This window comes from Panthera uncia (genome assembly GCF_023721935.1).
Source record: "Panthera uncia isolate 11264 chromosome C1 unlocalized genomic scaffold, Puncia_PCG_1.0 HiC_scaffold_3, whole genome shotgun sequence".
Lineage (NCBI taxonomy): Eukaryota > Metazoa > Chordata > Mammalia > Carnivora > Felidae > Panthera > Panthera uncia.
The window spans coordinates 9,377,285-9,398,639 of NW_026057584.1; the positions used below are offsets into that span (position 1 = coordinate 9,377,285).

Consider the following 21,355-nt stretch of genomic DNA (forward strand, 5'->3'; position numbering starts at 1 on the left):
ATGGTGGGGTTGGAGGGCAATGGGAGGTATAGGAGGAGGGCAAGTAATCAAAGAACCTCCTGGAGACTGTCTAGTACCCCACTAATCTCCACTAATCGGGTTGTCAACCCCTTGAGAGCCCAAAGCCTTTCATTATATATCATCACCCCTGGGACCCAGCCTAGGGCTCTTCTTATAGGCATCTACACAATTTTTTAACAGAACTGAAAAGATACATGGGGGTCAGAGCATCACTTAGCCTCTTTGCCAGAGCATAGCGATGTGCAGAAATGCCAGAAAAGCTCTGTTTGGGGTTGTTCTTTGAATGCTCATTACCGAGTCTGAACTTCTCAACAGAACCTTGTTCTTAACTCAGGGGTCCTGCTTCCCCTCTGTCTGACCTGGGTGACTGCAGTAAGGAGTCTGGAGAAATCTCTGAAAAAGATATTTTACAAACAAAGCAAAAGCATTTTTTTAAGTTTATATGTTTATTTTGAGAGGGGGAGAGAGAGAGGGCACACACGTGGAAGAGGGAGAGGGTAAGAGAGGGAGAGAGAGGGAGAGAGAGAATCCCAAGCAGGCTCCATGCTGTTAGCACAGAGCCCAATGCGGGGTTTGAACTCACGAACTGTGAGATCATGACCTGAGCGGAAATCAAGAGTCGTGTGCTTAACCCACTGAGCCACCCAGGCACCCCATGCAAAAGCAATTTATGTTTGTTTGTTTACTTTCTCTTTTAAACAGTCTTCAGTACTGTTATGTTTAAATTCATCTGGTTTTACTGATTGCTTTAAGACCAACAGCTGACAGGCTGTGAAAAGCACTGATAAGCATATGATTTCCTGATAACTTTATCTTTAGTATAAATATAACTAGGGGCCCTCATCCATTTTTATACCTTAAACAAAGAATCTAAGACCAAAAAAAGAAAAAAAAAATCTTTGAAGCCAGTACAAACAATGCTCAGCCACAGCCACATTCTGTGAAATACAGATGTCAGATACATTCTACCAATGAAATCAACCTTCAAAAGACTGCCAATTATTAGACTTTATCTTATCAACTAGTATTGTTTGCTTTCCTTGGCTCTTCTTAAAATAACCCTGAAGAAAGAAATGAGTATCTATTTCCACTTATTTACTCATTGCAAAGACGGATACCAAAGAGATTTGCTGCATTCAAAACAAGTCTCCCTCCCCGGTTCTCTCTAGCTGGGACATCAGATCTTCCTTGCCAGCCGCACACAGCTCCGTCTTCCGGTGGCTCTGCAAAGCCTGGAGGGACACAGAGCCTCAGAGGGATGTTCCTGCCTTTCCCAGCCTCAGGCAAAATTTGGCATGCCTACCAAGTGCCAGTCCCCTAAAATAGCCCCACCCAACCACAGAAGAGCGTGAAGGGAATGAGATCACCCCTGCTGGAGATACACCCGCTGCAGATTTCATACACATCAACAATCCTGTTCCTTCTATCTGTTCCTACCCCTCCCTGATTCTTCCTGGTCCTGGCTCTTATCTCACCACTGCTACTCGCCCTGGCTCTTACTGGCTCTCAAGATCCGTTGTGGACACCAGCTTGACCCCAGGAGTACTCCTGAGACCCAATTCAGGGTTTCCCTCTCCAACACTGGGATCTGAGGCTTCAGGTTAGAGATACCCGGGTTTTCCTTTGGATCTTGGGGTGGCTTCCTCCCTGGAACAGGGGATGGGAACCGTAGAGAACAGGAATTAGGCGCGAATCATTCAGCAAACACTGAAGTCTACCACTTGCCTGATCACGTCTGATGCACTGGGGATTCAGTGGTGAACCAGCCATGATCTCTGCCCTGGAAGAGTTTACCGTTCAGTAGGGGAATGAGTGGAGACGGATGCATGACTCACTCTGAGAACAGATGATAGGCACCCAATTCAGAATCGGGAGGGGAGGAAATACGGGACTCGGGGATGCGATTGCTAGATGCAGTAAATAGTAATACAGGATGCTCTGTTAAATTTGAATTTCAGTTAAAAAACAAAATAATTGTTTGGGGTAAGCATATCCCATGAAATATTGGGGGCACATACTTCCATAAAAAAGTATTCATTGTTTATCTGAAATTCAAATGTAACTGGGCATCCTGTGTTTTTATTTCCGCCTCCAAAAGCTGATTTGACTCAGCCTACAAGACCGAATCCCCAGATTTTCAAGAGTAGACCCTGCAAGTGGGCAGAAAAGAGGTGAATACCTATGTCATGAGGTTTGAAAGAAAGCTTTTTTTTTTTTTTAAGTTTATTTATATTTATTTTTAGAGAGAGAGAGAGAGCAGGAAAGGGGCAGGGAGAAAGGGAGAGAGAATCCCAAGAGAATCCCACTTGGGCCTTGAACTCACCAACCATGAGATCATGACCTGAGCTGAAATCAAGATTCAGACGCTTGGGGTGCCTGGGTGGCTCAGTCAGTTGAGCATCTGACTTTGGCTCAGGTCATGATCTCACAGTTCCAGAGTCCGAATCCCACACTGGGCTCGCTGTCGTTAGCATGGAGCCCTGCTTCGGATCCTCTGTCCCCTTCTCTTTGCTCCTCCTCCGCTTATGCTGTCTCTCCCTCTCTGTCAAAAATAAATAAATATTTTGAAAAAGAGTCAGATGCTTAACCCACTGAGCCCCTGGTGCCCCTGAAAGACAGTTGCTTCCAAAGCCCTCTTTTTTTTTTTTTTCCTCATTTCCACCTATTTGTAAAGGTGTTTGTAATTCTACCAACAGAAATTAGCTCTTTGGGGTTATCGGAGTTTTTAGTTTTCCGGTAAAGTAGTAGAAAGAAGACAACCAAGAAAGTTAATGCAGCTGAACATAAGAAGGAACCAGAAGAACTGGTGAGTATTAGGAAGTGAGCTGTTAAGGTGCTCAAGTACTGGTCAAACGAAAGGACGGTAGGCAGGGTTAGGTTGGATCAGATGTTGCTTGGTTTGTAAAGGAGTAAATGGTAAATACGTTTGGCTTTGTGGGCCATGTGGTCTCTGTCACAACTGCTCAACAATGCAAGTGTTGCCATTTTGTAGCACAAAATAATGTAGAAATACACGGGCATTGTATTCCAATAAAACTTAATTTTCCAAAAATGGGCATCAAGGTAGTTTGGGTCCAATTGGCTGACCCCTAGCTTAGATAATCTCCACCATCTTGTCCAAGCCTCAGAGTCTCTGATAAGTTAAAACTTTCAAAATGCCAACACCCCCCAGTGGTGGTCCCTTAACAATTTGAAATTGAGTCTGGAATGAGTTTTCAATTGAGGCTCGTGAGAAGGGACATGGGCGGGCCCCAGGATGGTCAGGAAGAGGTCAGTGTGCAGAGGAGGGGAAGGGGTGGAGGAAAAATGGTCCTGTTGACCTTCAGAGTGTAGAGGACCCAAAATCAGAGAGGGTCCCTACATGGCCAGCTTCTGTTGGAGCCCATCTTCCTACCGCCCCCACCCCCACCAGCAGATGGAGATCAGGAACGAGGGGGAGTGTTGCTTGCTTCAACCATCCACGTGTTCAAATGAATGACATGAAAACATGTTCATAGCAAGAGTGGAGGAAAGGCCATTTTATCATCTTAGTGGTGAGCAGGTTAAAAGCCAATGCCTGCCCGTCCACAGCAGAGGCCTCTGTTCAACGAGGAGATCCTGCTCTCAAAAAGGCATGGAGGAGTCAGACAAGCCCTCAAGGGGTTAATAACAAGGAAAACAATTAAGAGAACTTTAGCATTTTTTCCTTGGCCTTTTTAAAATGCATTCCATCTACTACCTTCATTTTAGGTCATTCTAAAATCATCCAAGACTTGAGAGAGAGTTTTGTTCCCAAATGCCCCAAATACTAGGAAGCTCTCCTTGAGTCATGTTGGCCCGTTTTCCTGCTGCCAGTTCAAGCACCACCACCCTGTAAACTCTGCCACCCATCACCAAGGCTCTGTCACACTGCCACCACCCCTGAAAAAGCTTCAGTCCTCACTCAGACCCTGAGAATTCGGTTCCAGTGCCCTCTCCCATGGGTTAACTCCTTGGGTGGCTTTATTCTTCCACTCACTCGGGCACTCTGGGACCTCCGGATCTCCAGATGGGAGAACCACATGGCACCTGCTCCTTCAGCTGCTCTGTGGCTCTGCAGGACGAGGGCTCCGCTTGGTCCTCCAGAAAAGAGAGGGCACAGAGGAGATCTGTCTGGGCTTAGTTATTACAGCGTTCCTTTTTGTCTTTCCTCTGCTGTTTCTCTTCACTTATGGAAATGGGAGACTGAAGCAGGCAAGCATCTGGGCTTTTGTGGGTGAAGTGGGTCAGCATGGCGGTCGTGGGTGTCTCCTACATGCTATCTAGCCCAGCATGCAGACTTTATCAGATCATTTACACATAACAGACACTCAGAAATTTTGGATTTGTAACAAATGGTTTAACTCGATACCTTTAAATGTCTACATGCATACATAATAAAGAATAATAGCTAAGCTGTGCAGCATTCTTAGGTATCAAAACATTTCATATCTGTAAAGCAAGTGTACCCACCAATCAGAATGGACGAGGAAGTGATTATTTTCCTATTTAACAACCATGATAGAAATGTGTCAACATTTTTTTTGTTTTTTTTTTTTTTCACGTTTGTTTATTATCAAGAGACAGAAAGAGAGCATGAGCATGGGAGGGGCAGAGAGAGGGAGACACAGAATCTGAAGCAGGCTCCAGGCTCTGAACTGTCAGCACAGAGCCCGACGCGGGGCTCGAACTCACAAACCGCGAGATCATGGTCTGAGCCAAAGTCGGACTCTTAACAGACTGAGCCACCCAGGCGCCCCATCGTTTTTTTAAATTACAATATAGTTAATATGCAGTGTTATATTAGTTTCAGGTGTGCAAAATAGTGGTTCAACAATTTTCTGCATTACTCAGTGTTCATCAAGATAAATGTACTCTTAATCCCCTTCACCTATTTCACCCCTGCCCCTGCCCACCTCCCCTCTGGTAACCATCTATTTGTTCTCCATAGTTAAGAATCTGTTTCCGGGGAGCGCGTGGATGGCTCAGTTGGTTAAGTGTCTGGCTCACGATCTCACGGTTCATGAATTTGAGCCCCATGTCGGGCTCTCTGCTATCAGTGTGGAACCTGGTGGGACCCCAACTCGCAAACTGCGAAATCATGACCTGAGCTGACATTGGACACTTAACCGACTGAGCCACCGAGGCTCTTATAGGCAGCATATAGATGAGTCTTGTTTTTTTATCCCCTATGTCTTCTGACTGAAGTGTTTAGTCCATTCACATTCAAAGTAATTATTGATAAGTATGAACTTATTGCCATTTTGTTACTCGTTTTATGGTTATTTTTGTGGTTCTTCTTTGTTCTTCTCTTGCTCTCTTCTCTCAGTTTGCTGGCTTTCTCTAGTGATACACTTGGATTCCTTTCTCTTCTTTTCATATCTGTTACTGGTTTTTGATTTGTGGTTACCGTTAGGTTTGCATATAACATCTCATGCATATAGCAGTCTATATTAAGTTGATAGTCACTTAAGTTTGAATCAATTCTTTATTCCTTTCCCCTACCCCCATGTTTTAGGTATATGGTATCATACTTTACCTCCTTTGTGAATGTATTTTGTGAATCCATTGATTGGTTTTTATAGATATACTTCATTGTACTGCTTTTTTGCTTCCTATTTTTCTTACTCCTGTTTATGGTCTCTCCTTTTCACTCAAAGAGTCTACTTTAACATTTCTTGCAGAGCTGTTCTAGTGGCCATGGATTCCTTTCACTTTTGTTTGTCTAGGAAACTCTTTATCTCTCCTTCTATTCTGAATGATAGCCTTGCTGGATAGAGTATTCTTGGCTGTGGATTTTTTTCTCTCAGCACTTTGAATCATACCGCTCCCTTCTGGCTTGTACAGTTTCTGCCGAAAAATCAGCTGATAGCCTTGTGGGGTTTCCCTTTATGTAACCATTTCTTTTTCTTTCGAGGCTTTTAAAATTCTCTCTTTATCACTACTATTTTACCATTGTAGTTACTATGTATCTTAGTGTTGACCTCCTTGGGTTCCTTTTTTTTTAGTGGCACACCATGCCTCCTAAATCTGGATTTCTGTTTCCTTCCCTAGATTCAAGAAGTGTTCGACTACCATTTCTTTAAATACATTTTCTGCCACCTTTTCTAGCTCTTCTCCTTCTAGAATCCCCGTAATGTGAATGTTATCATGTTTGATGGTGTCTCTGAGTTCTGTAAAATCTATTTTCAGTTTGTATTATTTTTTTTCTCATGCCTGTTCAGCTTGATTGCTTCCTATTACTCTGTTCTTGAGGCCACTGGTCCATTCTTCTGCTTCCTCTAGTCTATTCTTTATCCCATCTTATACATTGTTAATATAAGTTATTGAGTTCTTCATCTCTGATCGGTCCTTTTTAATGTTTCCTGTCTCTTTGTTAAGGGTCTCACGGAGGCCTTCCACTCTCTTCTCAAGTCCAGGGAGTATCTTTAAGACCATTACTTTAAATTCTCTATCAGGCATATTACATATCTCCTTTTTGTTTAACTCTCTTGCTGTGATTTTTGTCCTGTCCTTTCATTTGGGACATATTCCTCCATCTCTTCATTTTGTCTAACTCTCTGTGTCTATTTCTATATGTTTGGAAAGTCAGCTATATTTCCTGCTCTTGAAAGTAGCGACCTTAAAAAAAAAGAAAAGAAAAAAAGAAAAGAAAAGAAAAGAAAAGAAAAGAAAAGAAAAGAAAGTAGTGGCCTTATGAGGAAGAGGTCCTGTGGTACCCTCTGATCGTTTCTGTTCACCAGGACTTGCACTTCAGGAGTGTCTCCTATGTGTGTTTCATGCACCCTGCCGCTGTGGCCGAACTACTTTTGCCTTTAGCCTATTCATCTGCACTGGCTCTCATTGCCTGTTGTAGGCAAACTTTGGTCCCTGTGTTGTTAGTTAGTGTTAGGCCCCAGTCTGGGGCCACCTGGGGCTTCAGTTGAGTCAGACCAGGTGTTTACCAGAGATACGGTATCACTGAACTGCAATGCACTTTCCTGGTGTTGTACCTTGAAAACCTTTCACTGACTTGCAGTCACACCAGATGTCTGCCCCCAGTCCACTGCTGCAGTCAGACTGGTGTGTGTGTGTGTGTGTGTGTGTGTGTGTGGTTATCTTCCCCTTTCCCCAGGGTAGGAGTCACTTTGGGGTGATGCTGGCCCCTGTTGGGACTGTTTGCACACTGCCAGGCTTACGGCACTGCTTTGGATGAGCTCCAGCCAATGGCTTATTAGAAGGGGGCAGGGACTCTGGAGCCAGACAACCTTGATCCAAATCCCAGATGTGTGAATGTAGCAAGTTCCTTAACCTGTCTTTGCCTCTGTCTACTCACCTATAAAGAAGAAAATAATAGCATTTTCCCTTTGGAGTAGAGTAAAATAGTACATAAAGATCTGGGAACAGTGCCAGGCTCACTGCAGGCACTGTGATTATTCTTATTAAACAGCACACACCAATGGCAGGCCAGTTGAGTGGTACCACCTACGAACTACCACTGCTGTGTGACCTACTTAATTCAGGATCGAACCAACCCCTCCAATTCCAACTCCAAAACCCACTTCTTAAAACTCAATTAACTGAACAGGTGTAGATTTGGACTTCCTTCCTCTACTCCTTTGTTAGAAAGCTGATTAGAAGTGCCGTGTTCGTGGGCAGATTCAAGTGTGACAAAGGAGATGTGTTTCACTGGTTACTATTGGGTTCAAAGCCAACTTCTTCCTGGGTACCACCAAAACATCATTATTTGCAAATCATTTTTTCCTGAGATCATTCAGTTTCTCCAGGGAAGGAGCTCCCAGGCTCCTCTTTGGGGAATATAAGCCAGACTCCTTGCGTCTGGAAGAGCCAGTCAGGTGAGAGGTGCTGAGGGTCTCAGCATTCACCAAGCAGACTTCACTCAATCCTCCAGCTCTCTGTCTGGATCCACGGCCCCACCTTCTGCCCTGCCTGATATCTGAGTCTGCACCCTGTCTAGTTCATATCTCCAGAAAAGAAACCCCCTATGGGTTTGGAGGATGGGTAATCGCTTGACGAATTGCTCTGATGCCCCTGGTCTGGAGTGTGGCTTGACTGGAAGGACTCCCCGGGTGATTCTAATGCTCAGCCAAAGTTAGAAACCACTGCCTTAAAGTATTTGCCTACCATCTTGCTGAACAATTATTTACTTACAATATTCTTTAAATAAAATCAGATTTTAACTTAAGTTTTATTTTAAAAGGAGATGTCATTTCATTAGTGGAAACAGAAAGCAAGTCTACCCCTTGTCAAGGCAAGCCTTGACCTTATAAAAGAATAAAACAACCCTCTCCTCACTCCCTTCAGCCTCCTTAGTTTTACTTTGTAACACTTGTCACCACCTGAAATATTTCATGTTTCATTCTGTCTTGGAATGCATCCTCCAGGGGTGCATGGGCTCCATCAGCTTTGTCCCATGTGGTAGTCTCACCTGTCACGTGGTAAATTCTCAATAACTACTGTCAAATACATGAGCAAGTAAAGGAATCCACAAATAAATAGAGGAACATAAAACAATGTTATTAAATTCTAACCAGATAGGGCTACTTGTTGGATGCCTCTAAGCTTGAAGCCCGATTTCTCCTTTAATAAATTAGAGAGGTGCTAAAGACTTTTCCACTCCTAACAGACTTTCTCACTGACTATTCAAAAGACTAAAAAAGAATTAGACATACGTGTGTTTATTGCTGATCTCACTCTCTGGGAGATAGTGCCTCAAATCGTGCTGACACGGTCCTAATACCCAAGAAGTACACCCTCCTACTTTTGCAAGCAACACAATATCTAGGAATGACACCTCTCTCACTCCTCTCAAGTGTATACAGATTGAGGGGAGCCAAACCATTTTCCATCCTTCCCATTGGCAAACATCTCTCCATTAAGATTTAAAACCACATTCACTCGGTCCACTCACCCCAACGTAGAAGTCACCAAGTGTTGGTTCAAGGTTTAGCCATCCATGCATGGCAAGGTTTTGAAAGGTAGCTCTCTTGCCCTTATCTGGCCACATCGGTCCCTTCAGAGTTATCCACACGAGGAATTGGGGACCAACATATGGCTTGGGTAGGTAGGCATTTTTATTTAACACCCCTCCTTCATATACCACTTGATTAGCTCATCCTATGGGGGAAGAGAGGACCATGGTAAAGCACTTAAAGATCTCTGGGGAATATTCTTCTCTACAAATGTCCCACTCCCCTTGGACAAGCTGCCCTCCCAGTGCCTGGTAGCAGGGATCCTCTACTGAGGCAGATGAGTCGATCCACTCCATTTTGTTCCAGGCACCCCAGGTAGGTTCACCTTCCATAGTCCAAATGCACTGAACTGAACTACAAGAGGCATGGAGAGAGATAGAGAGGGCAGGAGGAACCAAGAGGAATGGAGAAACGTTAAGTCTGCAAAGAAAACTCACTGTAGCTTTTCTATATTTTCTGAGACTGCATAAGATCCAAAATCAAAGGCTGAGAAACAGGAAAAGTAAAAGCAGTCAGATTAGCCAGTTCCCTACAACATTGTTAATGAAGGCCACAATGGGCACTGTTTGACGCTAAGTGGATTTTGGCACCGGAAAGAATTCAGTTAGCAAATAACTAAAAGTTCAGTTAGCAAAGAACAGGGGACACTCCTGTCCTGCTAAGTGCCAGGCATTGTTCCAAGGACTTCCCATATTTTTAAAATTCTTCTTCACTCCCAGATACTTCAGGGAGCGTTTCCTAAAAACGAGGGCATTCTCTCACATAACCAAAGGACAACTTCCAAAATCAAAAATGTAACAACATCATAATACTATAACCTAATCTCCAGAGGTAAGTCTGATTTAGCTCGACAATTGTGTAGCGCAATCCAGGATCCCACATTATATTTAGTTGTCATGTCTCTCTCGGCTCCTTTCATCTGGACTGCTCCCGAATCTTTCTCTTTCCTGACACTCCCCTTCTTGAAGAGTACAGGGAAGTTATGCTTTGGAAAAGCCCTAATTCGGGTTTGTCTGATGTTTCCTCATGACGAGACTTAGCTTATGTATTTTCTGTCAAGAGTCTCACGGAAGGGGGGCGCCTGGGTGGCTCAGTCGGTTAAGCGTCCGACTTCGGCTCAGGTCATGATCTCACACTCTGGGAGTTCGAGCCCCGCGTCGGGCTCTGTGCTGACAGCTCAGAGCCTGGTGCCTGCTTCGGATTCTGTGTCTCCCGCCCTCTCTGCCCCTCCCCTGCTCATGCTCTGTCACTCTTTCTTTCAAAAATAAATAAACATTAAAAAATTAAAAAAAAAAAAAAAGAGTCTCACAGAAGGAATGCTCCCTCTTTCTCAGTGCCTCACATTGGGAGCCAGATGTCACTTGACTTTATATGCTCTAAATCATTTACACCTCACAACAACCCAAGAAAGACACCACCTTCTTCTCCTCCTCACTCTCCCCTTTCTTCTCCTCCTCCTCCAACTCTTTCTTCGTCCTCCTTCTTCCCCTTCCTGTTCTTTCCTTCCCCTTCTTCTTCTTCTTCTTCTTCTTCTTCTTCTTCTTCTTCCCTTTCTGTTCCTTCTCCTTCTCCTTCTTCTTTCCATTTTACAGAAGATGACACTGAGCTATAAATAAGCTAAGTAACCTCATTAAGAGGTTAAAAAAATAAAAGTGAATATTGGGATTTGGATCCAGGCAATAAGGTTCCAGAGTTTATGGATTTTTTTTTTGATGTTTATTTATTTATTTTGAGAGAGAAAGAGAGAGACAGAATCCCAAGCAGGCTCCACAATCAGCACAGAACCCAATGTGGGGCTCGATCCCACAAACCGCGAGCTCATGACCTGAGCTGAGGTCAGGAGTCAGACACTTAACCAACTGAGCCGCCCAGGCGCCCCTGTAGGGTTTATGCTCTTAACCACTATTTTATGTTGCCTCTCAAAAGTGCCACTATAAGGCCATTTTCTCTCTGAAATGGAATGGATCTAGACGACACCATTTTCACTATGTTAAAATGAAGTCCCCTACTTACATGCGAAGTATGTGCTTTGCACGCATTATCCTACTTAACCTTCACAATAACCCTTTGATGCGGCCCTGTCATCACGTCTACTCTAGGGCCAATGACCAGGCCACATAAACACCGAAGGGAAGAACAGGGTCCAGCTCAGGTCTGGCTGACCTCACAACCTAAATACCTAAGCACTGTGTGCTCTTGGCTTCTGGCACACATTTCTGCTGCCTTGCATCCAGGAAGAGGATAGCTCTTTGCTTTTCATAATCACTCGTTACACAGTCCTAGGAGTTTCCTAATGCTGGCCTCTGGCCTTCACAATATATTGAAATCAACTGATCTTCTCTCACAGAGGAGCCTATGTAGGCCCAGCTGGGGGACTGGCCTGCTGAGCAAGGTTACAGAAACCATCTGGGGCTGGAAGATCCACTGGTGTCCCAGAGAGAGAGCACTGGAGGTCCAGTTTGCCATCAAGGTGACGAGGAAAACTGGAAACCTCAGACAGAAGGTCAAGTCAACATGAGCAAGAGTCAGGCAGAAAAGAGAGTGGAGAAAGGCCCAATGGCAGGACAGAACGAAGAGGTCCACAAACACTGCCACAACGGGCTGAAGAGGTGCAGCCTATCCTGACCTCTCGCTAATGGGTTTCCTAAGTTTGTCTGTCCAGCTGGAAGGTACAGGGGTAGAAGCAAAAGAAATCCACTGAAAGTGATCATAAAAAACAGAGTCAAAGGGGGTGCCCGTGGCTCAGTCGGTTAAGCGTCCGACCTCGACGCAAGTCATGATCTCACAGTTCGTGAGTTCGAGCCCTGCGTCGGGCTCTGTGCTGACAGCTCAGAGCCTGGAGCCTGCTTCAGATTCTGTGTCTCCCTCACCCCCTGCCCCTTTCCCGCTCGCACTCTATCTCTCAAAAATAAAGGGATGTTAAAAACAACAACAACAACAACAACAGAAAACAGAATTGTAGAACAAAGAGCCATCTTCCTCCTATGTAAAGTAAAAGAACCTGCTACTGATTCTCCCTTAAAAGACACATTGTCCTACAGCAGTTTGTGTCACTTCCTGGAGAACACACTTGTCCCACAAGTAGGGAATGTCAAGTGCTCCCATCCAAACTCTTTTCCTCTTCGGATCACAGCATCCATCTCATCGCTTCACCCGGTTTCATCGGAAACATTTGCTCCTGCAAATAAAGGCTGAGGTCATGACTGACAAGAGAAAATGCTAGGTCTTTCTCATCTGGGTTCCTGGAGTCCCAGATTCAGTCCTATTCATTAGTGACCTTCTCAAAGGAATATGATGTGGAGTTGACTTTTGAGCACAGAGCATGAATGTTTAATGACAATGATCCGTTTTTAAACACTGAGAATATTTTAAAAATAGTAGAAGTTACAAGTATACTCTGCTTTAAGGGAAATAATAAAGTTTAAATCTGAACCTATAAAACAATGAAGTTGGTACGTAAATACATCAGCATATGAGTGTTCTTCTAACCTCAGAAGGATTCATTGGGCATTTCCATTAGTGAACGCCCTGAGAGCATTTAAAATAAGATTTGATCTACAAGCAACTATTCAGGACAACGGATATTGAATAAAAGAAGAAAAACTATAGCTGCAAGAAAAATGTTTAATGATGTGCTTACTAACATCACTGATTTCACAGAAGTCTTTAAAACTCGGGTAATGATATTAACCAACAAAACTATCATACAATGCCCATGAACTGAGCATTACTTCTTTTAAGACACACGCGTGAGAAAGTGTTTAATTTCCAAGTTAGCGGCAGCACTGGCATTTTTAGAGCTTCTACTCTTACGGAATCCCATGCTACTTCATAAGGATATTGATTATTTTTATCAGAAAGGAAAATGCAAGAAAATTGGAAGACTAATGTAAAGACAGAAACATGTTGCTGATTTTGCTACATTTCACTCTGATCTGTTCTTGAACTTGAATTCATGGTAAAGGTAAGCTTGAAACCACCTGGGGCACAGGCCGTGGTGGTGCTTTGGGATCAAGTGTCCGAGGACGTCCTACATCAGGAAGAAAATTCCGCCCTGAGCGCTTGGGATTGCTCTCACGTCCTTGCTTATAACACCCTCTTGGAAAAGCAAATGGCCTTCTGGCTCGTGAACCAGACTTTCAGGCAAACACTGGGCTCTGCCTGTCATATCAGACAGGTATGTGCGGACAGTGAGAGAAAAGGGGGGTGTTGCAGGAAACACAGAGCAAGACACAGGCTGACGAGCTTTAAAATAATTAGGCTTTTAGGGGCGCCTGGGTCGCTCAGTCGGTTAAGCGTCCAACTCTTGGTTTCAGCTCAGGACATGGTCTCACGGTTTTGTGAGTTCAAGCCCCGCGTTGGGCTCTGTGCCGACAGAACGAAGCTTGCTTGGGATTCTCTGTCTCTCTCCCTCTCTCTGCCCCTCTCCCATTCATGCTCTCTCTGTCTCTCTCGGGATAAAGCTAAAAAAAAATTTGTCTTAATTTAAATCAGTAGGCTTTTCCAATGATATGCATTAGACAAATATATTACTAGGACGTCACAACCATGATTCCATGGATATTGTTGCTGAAGATGAGGTTAAAGAAGGTACTTAAAGAACAGAGTTATTTAATTAATTGTATCTTGGACTTTAGGTACATAGCCCGCCAAATCGTACACGTTTATACGGAGGCTTTAACTGGGTTCAGTCACATATACTGTGCAGGTGTTCTCAACACCACCTACTGTCTGAAGGCTGTGTCCTCAGAGCAGCCTCTGGGAGTGGGAAAAGCAAGCAGAACCCACATTTCAAGGACAGGGGAGGGGATGAGGGGTCTCCGAGTGCCCAGGTCCAGCTCACGGATCGACGGGTCGTCTCATCTCCTCGATGACCTCCCCAACTCTCCACCCCTTGTCGTGACCAGCTCTTACAATTCATACGCACCCCTCTTCTGCAGTGGCACTGAGCGGTCAGCCAGGTGGCTGACCTTGGCTCATTTGTCGTCCGCCTGGCTGCAGGAGGCAGATCCCACAGCAACGATACAGCGCGTGTGAGGGAAAACCCAGATCAAGGCAAGGATTCCCAAAATCGGTGACAACCTTTTCGACTAAGAGCCCCAGGGTCCGAACCACTGATGTATCAAGTCTCCTAAGCTTGGCGTTCACTTGAGTCCCCGTGTGATTTAATAAAAATGATACGGTAGCCGACTCATCAGGTACGAACACACAACTTTCTGTCTGGATAATGACACCAGTGCCTCCTTGTAGTAATGGCTAAGGCCATTCTATTTTGGAGGACAGCTTTCTCCTCAGGGACATTTCAGTGTTCAGTAAGGACAGGCTTTGTTGAGTCTTGCCAGGTAAACTTAATAAGGACTTTGGTATAAGCTGTGACATTTTCCAAGCCAGTGGAGGGAACAGAGACACTGTCAAACGATCATACCAGTGAAAGACAGAATATGCCCATCTGCCCTTGAGGAGAGGGAGGTTGGCCAATTGGGAAAGGTGACCTGGCTGCACATACTAGACGTGTTGGCCAGGGGAGACGGCACACGAGGCGATGCACTGGGGACAGGACGCCCCCTTCTTCCCCTCTCTTGATGGCAGGTGTTCCGTTTTGCACACGGTACATTTTCACAGGTCCGGCTCGCTTCAGGACAATGGGATCCCAATGGAGATCGAGTACTCCACCCTACCACCACCCAGGGGTGCAAACTCATTCACCGTCCCTAACTCACCGTCCCAGTAGCACATCCCAGTGCAAATTTCAGTCGATGACTCCTTTCCAGGTGTGCTGGGCTTGGTGTTCTCAGCGTCAGAGCGGCTCGATCTCGGGGAGAGTCAGGCAACGGCTGTCTGACTTCCCCGCCTCCACCGTGTCGGATGCCTTTCTTGTGTTAGATGCCTCGGCAGAGGTCCCTAGCCTGGCATGTGGGACAATAGGCCCTATTGGTTGGTCATTTGAATGTATTTCAGCCTGGGACAATACTTTAGTCCACTCGGCCAAGGTGGTTTTACCTGGTAACAGTTTCTTCTGCTACTCTAATATTCCATTTGTTCTTTCTACCTACTCCGCTGTTAGTGGGTTAGGGGGGGAGTTAAAATCTCCATTCAGTGTCACGTTTTATTGCCCAGTCTGCCCACCATGACCCTTAACAGGTGCTCCCTGACCGCCATCTATTCAACAAGGGTACTTGTACAGAGTACTCAGTCTCTCTAGTCCCCTGACAGTGGCAGCTTGGTTTGCATGGCAACAGGGAAAGTTGGAGGCAGGCCAGATGTAGTTGTCCCTACAAACCAAGGCATATTTAGAACGCTCATTCAGAGGGAAGGGACCACCATAATCAATTCGCCAATCCCTCCCTGGCTGGGAACTCCGGCGAGTGGCCCCAGATTCTTCTGGTATTTGCCCTGGGCATTATTCAGAACATACGGAACATGCTGTTCCTGCATTAACCAAGTCACTATCCTTTAAAAGCAATCCAGCATCCTTGGCAAAACGCCATTTTATTTGGGCACTGTGGTGGCCATTCTTTTCTTTGCACCCAATCTGCTGCATCGACTAGGGCTCTGACTCTTGCCAGGTCATCAGCTTCCTAATTGCCCTGAGTGTCAGTGCCTCATGAGCTGGGACATGAAAAACAGCGAGGGCTGCCTTAGGCTCTTACAGATGTACCAAAAGTCTTTCCAGGACTCATGAGTAATCACCAGGCAGACATGCTCTGAGCTCAGCCTACTGGCTGCTGTGAGAGAGGCTTCACCCAGAGGAACACCGCATCCACTGCTCTGCGGGAGGACATTGGGCTTCTGCCTCCTTCCAGAGCTGGAACCAAAATCCTAGGGCCCCCCACCACTTTGTTGTCTCTGCCACAGTGTCTGACCATCCCTCCTGGGGTCACTAACACATCTAACTCTAACTTGAGGGATGCCCAGAGTGTCAATGTGTTTCATCAGGCTTTTTTGCTGTTTCTGTTTGTTTTTGCCTTCTCAAAGGTGGCTTATAGGTCTGATCCCCAGTCCCATATATGTCCTTTCTTTGCCAGGTGGCAGAAGGGACGGAGGCACTGTGCCAGGTGGGGAATGAGAGTTCTCTGACACCCCAAATTCCTACAAAAGCATGTACCTCTTTCACATTCTCAGGGGCTGAATAAGCTTGCACCTTATCAATCACAGCTTTGGGGACAAGGGGGGTCTTCCCCAACCAGATGACTCTCAACACCTTATGGTGGTACCCAGGCCTGGATTTGTCTGTGGGTTCACTGCTCATTCTCTGCTTCACAGGCGCTCCAATAAAGCCTCTGTCCTGCAACACAGGCAAGTCTTTATATGTTAACATTGTGTCAGCAATGTAATGAGCCCATTTCACTGATGTGGGGAAAGAGAACAGGGACAAGTGTCCAGCTACCATCCCATGACGTATCTGGGGGCCAGGCAGGTAGCCTTCAGGAAGCACTTGAAAGGCTCACCGTTGTTGCTCCCATGTGAAGGCACATTATCTTAGTTATCAGAAACTGTCAAAGCCTTTTCCATGAATTTCCTTGAAGACGAAGCACTTTTGCCAAAGCATCAGAGTAAAACAATCGTCTGCAATGCAAAAGACTTCAAAATGGCCATGGTGAAAGATCTGATGAGAGTCGGTTCAGTCGGCTAAGCGTCTGACTTCAGCTCAGGTCATGATCTGTGGGTTCGACCCCACGTCGGGCTCTGTGCTGACAGCTCGGAGCCTGGAGCCTGCTTTGGATTCTGTGTCTCTCTCTCTCTCTCTGTCTGCCCTTCCCCCACTCACGCTCTGTTTCTCTCCCTCTCTCAGAAATAAACAAACATTAAAAAAAATTTTTTTTTAATTTTCCTTTGTTTTAGGGGTCAGAAGGCACAGGGGATTTCCTCTGTTTTCCTGTCACTCACCATGACCTCCTCTTCTTCATTTCCATCACTTTCTCAGAGATTCCAACCCTCAGTGTCCTCACCTGGCTCTGTCATAAGTGCCCGGACCTGAATCTGTGACACCTTGTGCCCTCCTAGCTTTGAAGAAAGGCACACCGGGGTGTTTAATTTAGGATCCTGCTTTCCCACCCCAAAACCAACAGAGTTGCGGGCACTTGAACATCCTTCTCTAACCGGAGCCCTTCTTCTAACTTCCTGACTCAAGCTTCAGCCACTAGCCAGGGGCCCGTTGAACTGCCCGCAGTAGAGGCCAGCCCACCGCACAGCCACGCGTTTTTCTTTCTTGTCCCAGTGTGCTCTGCGCAGTGCCTCCAACAAGCGCATTAGACCAGCTGGGGTTTTCGGGGCGCCCCTGTACTCACTTGGCAGTCCACAAGCACCTGACATACAGGCCACTCCTCCCTGCACAGAGTTCCCTGGCCCACTCCAGATTCCCCCCTAAGAGCCTTTTCCCAAGGCCCATTTCTCTGGTCTCCTTGGCTGGCTCTCCAATTGGTTCATAGCTCTTCTGGGAGCTTCCCTGGTAAAACCTGAAACTAGCCCCCCCACCCCACCCCCTGCTCTCAGAGAGCAGGGAGAGACCAAAGAAAGAAGCAGGCCACTCCAGGTTGTAGATGGCGGCTTTAAGGAGCAAGGGAACTCACATATGAGGCTTGTCCTGGGCACCAGAAAGGCAAGTGGGTCCCTGTACCACCCACCACATCTTAAAAGTTTAGATAGAGACCTTAACTAGGTTGGGTCACATTTCCCAGGCAGGTGTTCTCAACACCACATCGCCATCTCAAGGTTTTGTCCTTGGAGCACTTCTGGGAATGGGAAAGGCAAGTGGACCCCGCATTCCAAGGACAGGTGCAGGGGTGGGGAGCCTCTGAGCGTCCAGGTCCCGGTCACGGGTCAAGTCACGGTCACGTCTTTTCCATGACCTTCCCCAACACTAGTTTATATATGGCCCACTCTAGTCAGTTTGGGGGAGGGGGATTTTTTTTTTTTTTTACTGGTTTTGGGTTTTGTTTTTACAATTCAACAGTCTTTAGTTTTATACACAGTCTTGCACAACCATCACCAAAATCACTTTTAGAATGGTTTCATCCCTCCCTGCCCCCACAAGGAGCACTGTCCCCATCAGCAGACGCTCTCCATTTCCTCCTCCCCAACATCTCCAGCCCGAGGCAACCACTAACCCACTTTCTCTCTCTGCAGCGGTGCCCATTCTGGACATTCCCTATAAATGGAACCAGACAACATGTAATCTTTTGTGACTCGCCTCTTCTGCTTAACATTTTCGAGACGCGTCCGTGTGGTGACAGGTGTTAGTACTTCTTTTTATTACTGAATGACGTTCCATTTGACAGATTTCACGCATTTCATGTAGCCATTCATCAGCTGATAGTCATTTGGGTTGTTTCCACCTCTGTTATGAATAATGCTGCTGTGAACATCCAAGCCCAAGTTTGCGCGTGGACATATGTTCTCCTCACTCTGGGGTGTATACGGAGGCGTGGACCGCGGAGCCATTTGGTGATTCCTTGCTTAAACGTTGGAGGGACGGCCACACTCTTCCGCGGCAGCTACGCTATGTTACATTCCCACCAATAGATGCGAGGGTTCTGACGTCTCCACGCCCTCACCAGCACTTGTTGGTCAGGCTGACACAAAAGGAACCATCAGAGTCTCCTCGCCGTAAACCTGGAGGGGTGTGGGTAGGGCTGCCTTCCACCCCGAGGGATGGACGGAACAACGTCCCCGGGGCCAACGATGTAGTGTCTGCGTCAAAACCTTCAATATTTTGTGCTAGCGACTTCCCTAAAAGCTGATTTTCTTTCCCAATCTATGAGTAATTCACACCATTAAGCCACCAAAATTAAGTCACAGAATGTCCAAGTGCTTATTTCCACCCCAACTCCAATGTGGAGTTATGAAATCAGTTGAATGTATGATTAAAACCAAGAGAGGGGAGCCTGGGTGGCTCAGTCGGTTAAGCGTCCGACTCTTGGTTTTGGCTCAGGTCCTGACCTCTGGCTTTGTGAGTTCGAGCCCCGCATTGGGCCTGCTGCTTGGGATTCTCTCTCTCCCCCTCTCTCTCTTCCCCTCACCACAGAGGAAAAGGTAACTACGTGAAGGGATGGATGCGTTCATTAACTTGATTGAGGCAACCATTTCACAATGTACATGGTGTATAAGTCATCACATCGTACACTTACGACACACACACTTTTATTCGTCAATTATACGTCAGTAAAGCTGGAAACAGAAAGAAAAGCAAAACCTTCTTTGGGCATTCCAGATGTGAACGACACATGGTCCAGAGTAGAAGCTCCTCGGAAAACAGATGACAGGTTGCCTGGGATGTGGGGACAGGGTGAGGCCTGGATTACCAAGGGCACAAGGAAAATCCTGGAGTTATTAGAGTGAGATGATATGGTTCCCCAGACTTAGGCTAAAACCCATCAAATTGCACATTTAAATACGTACAGCTCATACTGCATCACTTAGACCTCAATAAACGTATACGGTCTCAGAGGGGAAAAAAAACAGACTTAAAAATCTCACAGATCTCTTTTCAAACAAGACGGGTCACCTGCCCTTGAGGTACTTCCCAATCTTGACACGCTGGCAATAGCCTGCTTGAAGTGAGTGCTATCTGAGGACAGCCCAAAGTACCACACAAAACATCCGGTTGGCTCATGTTCTGATCAGCAATTTAAAACATTTAGAACGCATAAGCCTAGTGCCTCATCAAAACGTCCTCAGTTAGCCATAATTTCTCACAGTGTTCTCAATTATTTTCTAGTCAAGATTCGATATAAGAAATGGCGATGTGAAATACATGTGAATATTCTTTTTTGCAACAATAAGAAAATGAAACAAGAGACAAAGGAAAGAAGAAGGAAATCTGTGGTAGACAGAATAATGGTCCCGCAAAGACGTCCGCGTCCTAAACCCTAGAACCAGTGAATACAGCACCTGACGTAGCAGAAGAGGAATTAAGGTGGCAAGTGGCATTAAGATGGTTAATCAGCTGACCTTAAAACAGGGAGACGATTTGGATTATCCAGTAATCCAATTACCACCGGGGAAACCCAATGCAATCCCAAGAGCCCTTAAAAGCCGAGGAGGGGGGACAGAGGGTGATGTGACAGCATGATGCATTGCTGTTGCCTTTGAAGACAGAATGTGGCCTCGAGCCAAGGAATGTGGCACCCTCTGAACCTCCCGGCTCTTCCCTAGGGCTGCCAGAAGGAACAGAACTGGGTCCACACCTTGATTTTGCCCCGGTAAGACCCACTCAGACTTCTGACCTCCAGAACTGGAAGATCATAGACTTGTGTTTTCAGCCACTAAAGTTGTGGTAATTTATTACAACAGCAATAGAAAACGCCTACAAAGTCCTCCGGGGGAGGGTAAAACAGCACTGGCTTCATTGATTCACATTCTCTTAACAAATACTGCAAACTTCCCACGGGCAAAGAATTGTGTTGGCAACAGGGTACACACACGTGAAATGAAATGTGTGCCTGGTGCCCTTGAACGTGTAGCAGACAAAAAGGGCAGATCCTGGAGAAAGGGCGGTGAGGACGGGACCCGCAATGGGACAAAGAATTAGGGATTTTCAGTCCTCTTTGGCCAAGAACCCTGCGAGACCTGCTCGACTCTTCCATCCACAAACTGCCATATTTTGCGGCCCAGACTTGGGTGAGGGCTTTCTTCCTCGCTTCTCCGCTCTCTCGGTGAAAGGGAAGGTACTTCTCCCACGGGCGTGTTGGGTCAGGCTTCCAACCCTTTCCTCCGATTATAAATGTGCAGAGCATTCGCGAGCCTCAGCCAAAGCTATAAACTTCAACCGGCCACAAGAGTGTGCACGTGAGGTGACTGCAATTTTTTCCTGCCAAACCAGAATTAGCCGGTATAGGAATGAACGAGCGTGGAGATTTGAAATTGCACCGATTGGAAGAAAGCCCGAGTTAGGTTCGGGCACCTCCAAACGTACCCTTTTTAAAGCCACACGGACTGAGGCCTGGAGCTCGGAGCTCCACGACACGCTCACCTGGCCTGGCAGCGAGCGGCAGAGGGGCCCCGGGCGCCGGGCGCCGAGCGCACGGAGCCGGCCGGAGAGCCGAGCCGCAGCCCCCGGCATCTCCATCCAGGATGCTGGGCGACATTGCAACAAATCTCTACGCCCAGCCGCTCAGGGGGCTCCGAGGAAAACTGCAAGTTCGCGGATCCGGGCCGGGAGCCGAGTGAGGCCGCAGCCCCGCGGGCTGCGGGCGGTGAGTGTCCCGAGGCCGCGCCGCACCGGGGGCACCCTGGACTGCGGGGGACCGCTGCACCCCGGGGACCTCGGCGAGGCGCGGCGCAGGCCCGGGGCCGGGCCGGGAGGGCTGCCGGGGGGGGGGGTCGCGGGCAGGGCTGCTCCGAGGCGCGGGGTCGCGAGCTGCGGG

General features: G+C 46.7%; 2 protein-coding genes across 2 annotated transcripts in view; one reads left to right on the forward strand and one right to left on the reverse strand.

The window, feature by feature from the left end:
• Positions 1 to 21,088: 21,088 nt before the first annotated feature.
• Positions 21,089 to 21,355, reverse strand: part of LOC125910941 (proline-rich protein HaeIII subfamily 1-like) — a 1,180-nt gene continuing 913 nt past the window's right edge. Inside the window, exon 2 of the mRNA XM_049614471.1 lies at positions 21,089 to 21,348. Within this exon, the coding sequence (XP_049470428.1) occupies positions 21,089 to 21,348 (260 nt within the window). The remainder of the gene's footprint in view (positions 21,349 to 21,355) is intronic.
• SLC16A14 (solute carrier family 16 member 14) overlaps positions 21,102 to 21,355 on the forward strand; it is a 33,027-nt gene continuing 32,773 nt past the window's right edge. Inside the window, exon 1 of the mRNA XM_049614765.1 lies at positions 21,102 to 21,184. The gene's annotated coding sequence lies outside the window, so the exon portion shown is untranslated. The remainder of the gene's footprint in view (positions 21,185 to 21,355) is intronic.